Source organism: Numida meleagris, chromosome 22, assembly GCF_002078875.1.
Source record: "Numida meleagris isolate 19003 breed g44 Domestic line chromosome 22, NumMel1.0, whole genome shotgun sequence".
NCBI lineage: Eukaryota > Metazoa > Chordata > Aves > Galliformes > Numididae > Numida > Numida meleagris.
This window is the reverse complement of record NC_034430.1, coordinates 5,070,165-5,078,792: the sequence shown is the minus strand read 5'-3', so window position 1 is coordinate 5,078,792 and position 8,628 is coordinate 5,070,165. Positions and strand designations below refer to the sequence as shown.

General features: G+C 65.4%; 1 protein-coding gene and 1 long non-coding RNA gene across 2 annotated transcripts in view; one reads left to right on the top strand and one right to left on the bottom strand.

Annotated features, from left to right (window-relative positions):
- Positions 1 to 8,612, top strand: part of RIMS3 (regulating synaptic membrane exocytosis 3) — a 12,789-nt gene extending 4,177 nt beyond the window's left edge. Inside the window, exons 2-7 of the mRNA XM_021375580.1 lie at positions 5,043 to 5,273; positions 6,295 to 6,436; positions 6,520 to 6,632; positions 7,343 to 7,444; positions 7,519 to 7,658; positions 7,762 to 8,612. Of these exons, the coding sequence (XP_021231255.1) occupies positions 5,054 to 5,273; positions 6,295 to 6,436; positions 6,520 to 6,632; positions 7,343 to 7,444; positions 7,519 to 7,658; positions 7,762 to 7,974 (930 nt within the window). The 5' untranslated portion in view covers positions 5,043 to 5,053 and the 3' untranslated portion in view covers positions 7,975 to 8,612. The remainder of the gene's footprint in view (positions 1 to 5,042; positions 5,274 to 6,294; positions 6,437 to 6,519; positions 6,633 to 7,342; positions 7,445 to 7,518; positions 7,659 to 7,761) is intronic.
- LOC110387449 lies at positions 20 to 3,116 on the bottom strand. Its single transcript, XR_002432527.1, has 3 exons — positions 2,778 to 3,116; positions 1,005 to 1,179; positions 20 to 491 (listed from the first exon to the last, which is right to left on the bottom strand). It is a non-coding gene; the product is annotated as an uncharacterized LOC110387449 (long non-coding RNA).

Genomic DNA, 8,628 nt, shown 5'->3' with positions numbered 1-8,628 from the left:
TCACATCGCAGCCCCCAGCCCCGCGGAATGCTGGCGCTCACCTCACCTCGCACTGGTGCCGTGTCCGTCAGTCCTGCTCTGCTCCGTCCGTCGGTCCCGCTGTGCCCTCTGTGCGCGCACAACCAGGTCCTGCGGGTGGTCCTGCAGGGAACCCCCTTACAGGTTTGCTGAGGAGGAGTGAAGCGGTGCTGCAGCGTGGGCAGAGGCCCCACTGGGGCTCCACGTTAGGAGGAAGCCGTGGGCATCGCTCCTGCCCCGCAGCATGAACCAAAGCAGGGTGGTGTTGCTCAGGAGCAGTGGCTGCTCTCACATCTGAGCACAGTCCCCAGAGGTGGTGGTGGTATGGGTCGTGGGGTGGGTGCCCGCGTTGCGCCGCTGCCATCCCCACTGGGTTCCTCGCCCCACACGCTGAGCATCCCCCAGGATCCGGCGCTATGGGGTGGGCCAACGTCCGTCCCCACGGTGCTGCCGCACACGGGGCTTGGTGACGGCTGCAGGGAAGCACAAAGAGCGAGCAGAGCCGCAGCCCCAAGGCACAGGGCACGGCTGGGTGCAGGCCGCAGCCCTGGGGCTGTGCTGGGGGTTTCCTTTGGGCATGGTGACCGTGGGGTCCTGCCGCTCCCCACACACTGGGGACGTGGCTGGGGTTTGGTGCACAGAGCACGCAGCCTCAGGCCGCGGTGCCGCCCCGAGCTTGTCCCCTCCATCCCCAGCGCTGTGCCCATTTCCTCCCGCACCAGCTCCTCTCTCAAACCCGCCCTTCTGCTGCGCCCACCCATCTCCCCACACTCTGTGCCCTCTCTGCCATCCATTTGCTGCTGGTCCCAGCTCGCACCCCATCTCACGGCTCCTTTTCTGGCCCCATTTCAGGCCCATCCCTGAGGCACTGCCCACACTGCACAGATGGGGTGAGACCGCAGTGCCTCGGTCCTTCCTCACCAGCCCCAAATCAGGGACAAACCCCCCCCCCCGTTCCATCCCCTTGCTGTCGCTTCTGGTCCCACCTGAGCTGAGCACGCTCCCGCTGTGCCACCTCCATGTGGGAGCATCACGGTGATGCACAATGTGATTCCAGGTTACGAAAACACCGAATTCTCCTGCTTGTTAGAAGCCGAGCAGCGCGGCACCGTCTCCTTGCATCCATTTCAGCGTGCTCAAAGATGTTGTGTCACAGCATCTCTAATAGCAGGGAAACAGGCTCACGTTGTCACTACTGTAGTGATTTAGTGGAGGATCAACAGCGTGGCCGGCGTGCTGCATTGCTGCCTTCCCCATCTGGGGGTCCCACCTCTCCCACCTGCATCAGGTCTCTGTGCCATGGGGATATGTGGGGCCGGGGGATGCCCCAGAGCCCCCCACAAGCCCCTCACCTTTTGCAGGGGGACCCCTGGAGCTGGGGGTATCACTTGCTCCATGCACACGTGATGGCTGCGGGGTGATGGAGCAAGGATTGGACCCGGGGCTGTCACCCCAGTGCTGAGGCTCTCGTGTCCCGGTGGGTGGGGGCTGGGGCAGCGCTGTGCTCCCGCGCTCTCCTGGCATCGCTCCGGCTCGCCCAAGTCTTCCCAAAGCAAGCAAGTTTTCTGCTGATCCCTTCAGAAGCGTTGCTGTAATTGTGCAGCCTTAGCGTTTCAAAAAACAACTTTTCTGCGAACGCTGCACCTGACCCGCTGGGCTCCGGGCAGAGTGGGCACAGCCAGGAGGGACCCCACGCTGCCACGGGGCCGCGCTCAGTGCTCTGCTGCTGCACACGGAGCTGGGGGGGCCCAGGTGTCCATCCCAGAGCCCACAGCTGTGGGGCCGCCCCTGTGACCCCAACACATTGCACTCGAGCATCCCGGGGCAGAAATCAGCGGGTGCTTCGATTCCCACCTGAGCGGTCTTCACAGCCCACGTAGGGTGCAGCCCCAAAAGGCACAGCGATGGTTGATGATTTGGAAAAGGAAGGGGAAGGAGGGGGGGGGGCTGCTGGGGGCTGGCTGCCAGGGGAAGGAAATGCGATGTTCTCCGCGAGCTGCTGGGAGCAGCAGAAGCAGAGTGAGCGCAGCCCTTCCCCTGGAGGAAGCAGCTCCATGAAATATTGATGGGATTCGCGCAGCGCTGAGCGGTGTGAGCTGCATTGCAGAGCTCCGGGCCGTGCATCGCGGCTGGCGGGGATGGGAAATGCCATCAGCACACGGCCCCTCCATGCATGCCGGTACCGGCCCCACTGCGGACCCCGCGGGGGCATCTCTGGGGGGAACGCTCCGGAAGCGGGGCAGCCCCATAAGCAGCGGCCCTATGGGGAGCACGGCCCCACGAGGGGCAAGGGGACGGGGGCCGAGCAGCAGGGCCACCCGATGAGGTCCATAGAGCATCGCTGCCCCCCACCGCAGCCCCGCCGGGCGGCTTTGGGTCCTCGGATTCCTCCACGTTGCCGTGGAAACGATGGGATTCAGCGCAGATCTGATTTAACCGCGTGGCAGACGTCACGCAGGGACACGGGGAGGGACGGCGTCTGGGGGGGGCTGAGCACGGGGCAGAGGTGGGTGCCCCCCCTCACGGACAGGCCAGATGTGGGGAGGTGCTGCGCTCCTGCCCATCCCTCCCGGTTCCCCATCCCAGTACCGCTGCCAGACCCTACTGGGAGCACCCCGGTGCCAAGGGCTGAGTGTGAGCCGTGCATTAAGGCTGGGGGAGAAAGCCCCATGGCCGAGGTGCGGTGTGGGCATCGCAGGACCGAGGAAGACGCGTGCTCCCATGTGTGGCCATCACCTCCAGTTTCCCATTGTCCTTACCTGGGCTGCTCTGTGCCGGTTCCCAGCTCGGGTGCCCTGCCTTGCCAGGCAGTAAGCTGGGCTGAGCAACCACCTATTAAACCTGAAGCATTTAATTAGAATTAAGTACTTCTAGGGGAAATCAAGCCTTGCTTTCCCCCCAGCATGAGGAGGAGCGTGTGCTGGTGAGCTGTGTGCAGTGCCCTTGCAGCAGGTGGGCTTTTCCCTAAAAGCATGGGCTGAGCACCCTGCAGCCCCAGAGTACAGGGGCACCCAGCCTGGAGCACCAGAGCCACCCCCAGGCCCCTCCATGCCCTCCCTCCAGGGGAAGAACTGCCATGGGGCACTCATTTATCACCACCTCTCCCCCTCTCCTGCTCTCCCCGCCCACCATCAGGGGCTGCTCCCCACCTGTGTGGGGGCACCACCCGGCTCCTCCCTCCCAAAGAGCCCTTGGCAAAGCTTCATCCCATTTTTCCTGTTGTTGCTGTTATAATTATCGTTGTTGTCGTGGCGGGCTGTTTGGGGCAGGGCTCCCTTGCAGCCCCAGCTCAGCACCATGTAGGGGTCACTGGGACGCACTGGTGCTGGGGCTCTGTTGCCACCCTGGGGTCCCCCAGCTGCCCCTGACCCTCTGAGCATCCTCAATCCCCCTTTTCCCAGCTCCAGTGTCCCAGGGAGATCTGGGGTGCCCGTTGCATTCCACTGCATCCCACCTCATCCCATCACATCCCACCGCATGTCCCACTGCGTCCCATCATAACCTACTGCATCCCACCGTATCCCAGCTCATCCCGTCACATCCCACCGCATCCCATTGAATCCTACTGCATCCCACCGCATATCCCACTGCATCCCATCAAATCCCATCTCACCCCATCTCACCCCACCATGTCTCCCACCACCCCTCTCTGCAGCACCGCCCTGCACCCCCCCCCCCCTTTGCTGGACCACCGCCGCGTGCCCCCGCTCGCTCGGGGCTGGGAGGAGAACTGGGTCAGCCATGTCACCATGGAGATGCTGAAGCAGCGGCGGCACAGCCCCGCTCTCCAGAAACCCGCGCAGCGTGCCTGGGCTGCCACCCTCCTCCCGCAGTGGGGCCGGGGGCTGCGCGCCGGGCGGGGGGGCCAGGGGGTGCTGCCAGGTGCAGGTAAGGGAGCTCTTCCTATTTGGGGTGCGTGTGTGGGGCGGGCACGGAACGCGGCACGGAGCCCATGACGGGGCTGTCGCGCATCGGTGCGGGGATGCCATTGCTCCGGGCCCTTCGGGGCCATGGGGCCGTGGGTCGGGGCTGTGGGGCACAGAGCGGGGGGGCTGCAGCTGTGGGAGTCGCTGTGCTTTGCCACGCTGAGGAGATGAGATGCAGCCAGGCCTGCGGGAGCACCGAGGGGGAGAGATGAGGGGTGCAGAGAATCCCTCCTCCCCCCGGGGTGGGCACCCTCTCCGTCTTGCACTGACACGATCCTATTTCCTCAGTGCTCCATCATCCCATTTGCTCCCACCGGGGCTCGGTGCCGAGTGGGGAGCACGGCGCTGGGAGCCCTGTGTGCGCGGTGGGATGTGGTGGCAGTGTGCTGGGTCCTGCGGGACTGCGGGCACCGCTGTGCTCGGGGCGGCCGTGGGGGGAAACTGAGGCACGGCGCCAGGAGCAGCGCACAGAGGCGGTGCTGGGACGAGTCCCTTCCTCGTGCCCCAAACCTCTGCCAAAACTGAGCGCTGTGCTGGGGTGCTGCTGTGTGACATTGGTGACTTGGGGGTCCGTGTCCCCTCTGTGTGGTGTGGGCGGTGCTGTGCCTCCTTCGCGATGCTCTGTCCCCTGCGCTGCCCCGCGGGCAGCTGCCGCTTCTCCCCCGCGTTTGTGGCTGCGTCTCTTGAAAGAGAAATATTTTTCCGGGCGCTGCCTCCATCCATTATCCTAAAGTGGCTTCACTTGGCCCGCAGTTCATCACTCACCTCTGCCTGGAAGATGGATGCTCCCATCCCGCCGTGCTTTAAATATTCATGGGGAAGGGAAGCAGGGAGGGCCGGGAGGCAGCGTGGTGCTGGGCACGGGGCACGGCCGGGGCTGGGGATCGGGGTGGGCACGGGTATGGTCGTGGTGGGGTTCGGGGTGTCCGGCGTCTCCTCCGGACCCTGATCCCATTGGGGCTTTGTGGCGTCGGGCTGGGGGTGGTGCATCCTCAGGGCACGCAGCCGCCTCGGGGTGCACCCCATCGCCCCGAGCGTCCTGCCCGGCTGTGGGGGTGGCACGGAGCCCCCCCGACCCATCCCCGCTGTCCCCCGCAGCTGATCCCACCATGTTCAACGGGGACGCCGGCTCGTCGGCGGGCAGGAATGTGGTGCGCAGCTCCAGCATCAGCGGCGAGATGTACAGCGTGGAGAAGAGCGCGCGGGGCAGCGCCGACTCCGTCAGCATCACGGCCAGCAAGAAGCGGCGCTCCAGCCTGGGCGCCAAGATGGTGGCCATCGTGGGGCTGTCCCAGTGGAGCAGGAGCACGCTGCAGCTCAACCAGAGCGGTGAGCACCTCTGCACCCCGCTGCTGCCTGCCCGGCCCCGCTGCCTTTGGCCCCGTGCTTTGCAATGGGCCACCCGCACGATTCTGGTTAAAACGCCCAAAAATTAACACGCAAGAAGGGCCAGGCGAGTGATCTCCGGCTGTGGGAAATATTGAAACGCTTCCAGAAGGTTTTCGGAAGGCGAAGGAAGGAAAAAGGCTCGGTTTAGTGCAGGCTTTGGCTCTGTTTGTGGCTTTGTTGCAGTCCTTGTTGGCGTTCCATCATGCAGAACACGCCCCACAAGAAGAGGAGCTCACCTGGAGCCCTCCAGCCCCACACGTCCCAGATGTTCTGGGAGGGACATCGTTATCCCAAAAGCTGAAGGGTGTCAGGACCGGGCAGGAGCGCTCCTGGAGTGGGGCTGCACGTCCCCAGCCCATCCCCAATCCACTGCAGGCTGCAGCGGAGCATGCATGCTTTCCTCCCAGGGCTCCTGCAGCACTGCCACAGCCTTCCCCGCTCACCTTAAAAGACCCCGAGGAGCTGGCAGGTTCCTGCAAACAATGACAGCGGTGATCGTGGCATCCTGCCCGCTCCGGCGGAGGCATGCACAGTGCCAGGGATCGGCCTGGTGGCACCGGGCAGCGGTGGGGGCCGGGGGGTCTGCACAGTGTCACTGCTGGAGGAACGCACCAGCGGGTCCCCAGATGTCCCCTCCCCATGAAGACAGCCCTAAATCCGCAGGGGACAAACCTGGCCCCCCGGGTTGGCCACGCACGTGCACAGCGGTGGTGCCAGGACTGCTGGGGGCACGCTCCTCCCCATGCCATCTGCCACCGATGGGGACACACCGCAGCAGTGGGGTGCCAGCACCCCGGGCACCCGCTGCTCAACGCCTCCTGGGGATGGCAACGGGGACAATGTGGCCGTGGATAGAGTGGGGTCATGGCAGTGGGACCTGGAGGTGTTGGTGGTGGCACGGGGCTGGGATGGGGCCGGCGCCCAGCGGCTCCACGACCTCACCCCACACCTCGGCTTCCAGAGGGCGGCCCCAAAAAGCTGCGCAGCAACATCCGCCGGAGCACGGAGACCGGCATCGCGGTGGAGCTGAGGACCAGGGTCACCCGGCAGGGCAGCCGCGAGTCCACCGACGGCAGCACCAACAGCAACAGCTCGGACGGCACGTAAGGACCGCGGGCACGCGCGCACCGTGGCGGGTGGGGGGCACCCGGGGCCCCGTTGGCATCTCTCGCTCCATCCCGCACAGGTTCATCTTCCCCACCACGCGGCTGGGAGCCGAGAGCCAGTTTAGTGACTTCCTGGACGGGCTGGGCCCCGGGCAGCTGGTGGGGCGGCAGACGCTGGCCACCCCCCCGATGGGTGAGTGCCGGGGGTCCGTGCTGTGCCGTGCAGCGGGGCAGGGCAGGATGGGGGTGAGCTGGGGCCGTGCATGGCTCAGCTGAGGGAAGGGGCTGACCTTGAGCAGGGTGCAGGGCTGGAGCACCCCCAGGGTAGGATGCAGCAGCTGTGGCTTTCCCTGAGGTCCCTCCTGCTCCAGCACACCCGGTCCCTGTCCCCTGGCTCCGCCGGGGCCACCAGGCAGCGAGCGATGGGGCCACAGGATGCGCATATGTACGAGCAGTGCAGCATGAGTGGGAGAATGGCCTCCCCCCAGCTCTGCAGGTGCCGTTCCTTTCTCCTCCTGCTGACGTGGGGAAGACCCCCAGCTGTGCAGTGCCCGGCTCTGCGCCCTGTCCCAGGAGGTGGCCATCACCCGGTGCCTCTCAGCCGCTCACAGCCAGCTCTCTTTTTGGCTTCATCCTTCCCTCCCACCCCACAGGGTGCTCGGGGCGCTTCTGGCAGTGTGCTGAGCGCGGCACCACGGGACACGGTTCAGTGGGCATGGGGGGATGGGTTGATGGTTTGACTTGGTGATCTTACGGTCTTTTCCAAACGTAATGACTCTCCAACTGGGGCCGCCAACCCTGGAAGTGACTTCTCCCAGTGGCTGGGGACCATCCCAGCCCGGCTCACCCCCAATGGGAGGTGGGCGCTGGGAGGGTGCTGAGCGCATCCCTTCCCCTGCCCAGGCGATGTCCACGTGGGCATGGCGGACCGCAGCGGGCAGCTGGAGGTGGAGGTGATCCAGGCACGGGGCCTCATCCCGAAGATGGGCTCCAAATCCATCCCCGGTAGGTGGCTGTGGAGGGGTGGGGACGGCGCCGTGCCGGGAGCTGCTCCGAGTCAGCGCTTCTCCCCGCCGCAGCCACCTACGTGAAGGTGTACCTGCTGGAGAACGGCGTCTGCCTGGCCAAGAAGAAAACCAAAGCGGTGAAGAAAACCTGCGACCCTTCCTTCCAGCAGGCGCTGCTCTTCGAGGAGAGCCCCCAGGGCAAAGTCCTGCAGGTGACCCCCCCCCGGCAGAACCCGGGCTTGGGATGGAGCAGGGGGCGGCCGCCCGGCGTCCCCCCCCAGGGCCGGCCCCGCTGATGCCACCTCTGCCCCACAGGTGATCGTGTGGGGCGACTACGGGCGCATGGACCACAAGTGCTTCATGGGCATGGCGCAGATCGTCCTGGAGGAGCTCGACCTCTCCAGCGCGGTGGCGGGCTGGTACAAACTCTTCCCCACCTCCTCGCTGGCCGACTCCAGCATCGGGCCGCTGGCGCGCCGCCTCTCCCAGTCCTCGCTGGAGAGCTCCACCAGTCCCTCCTGCCCATAGCCGGGCGGGGAGAGCCGTCCCGACCCCCAGGACTGTGAGCGGATGGCTGTAAATATCCCATCCTTTTTTTTTTTTTTTAATTTTAAAGATCTCCGTCCCGACGTGACCCTGCTCCCGGCCCGCTCCCTCCCGGGGCTGGGAGCACGGAGACGCCGTTCCCTTCCTTCCATCTCGCTCCCTGCCCTGCGAGGAGCGGGGAGCAAACAGAGACTCAGCAGAAGAATCCAACTCAGCACTACTTTTCGTTCCAAGGAATGTAGCATCTTCTCTTATGTAGCTTGCCACGTGCTAACGACACTCACTGCAATACCCGAGAGGCTCCGGGCGGAGCGGGCGCATCCCGTTGGTTTCCCAGCACCGACCCCGCAGCACCGGCGCCCGTTTTCCTCCTTGTTTCGGTAACGTTTAGCCTGTGACCAGTGACATTGCCAAAGCGACGGCGCACCGCGGTGCCCCCGCCTCCCCCCCATCCTCGCGTCCCCGGGGGGAGCATCTCAAGGGCAGCTCCCGCTGCGCTGCAAGTGGGGAGACGACGGAGAGGCGCCGAGCAAAGGACGCGGCGACGCTGAGCGCCTGGGTGTTTGTGTCCTGTTGGTCTGTGTGTGTGCGTGTCCCTGTTGTTTGTTTCTCAAGCAGCATCCCGGTGCCCCCCCC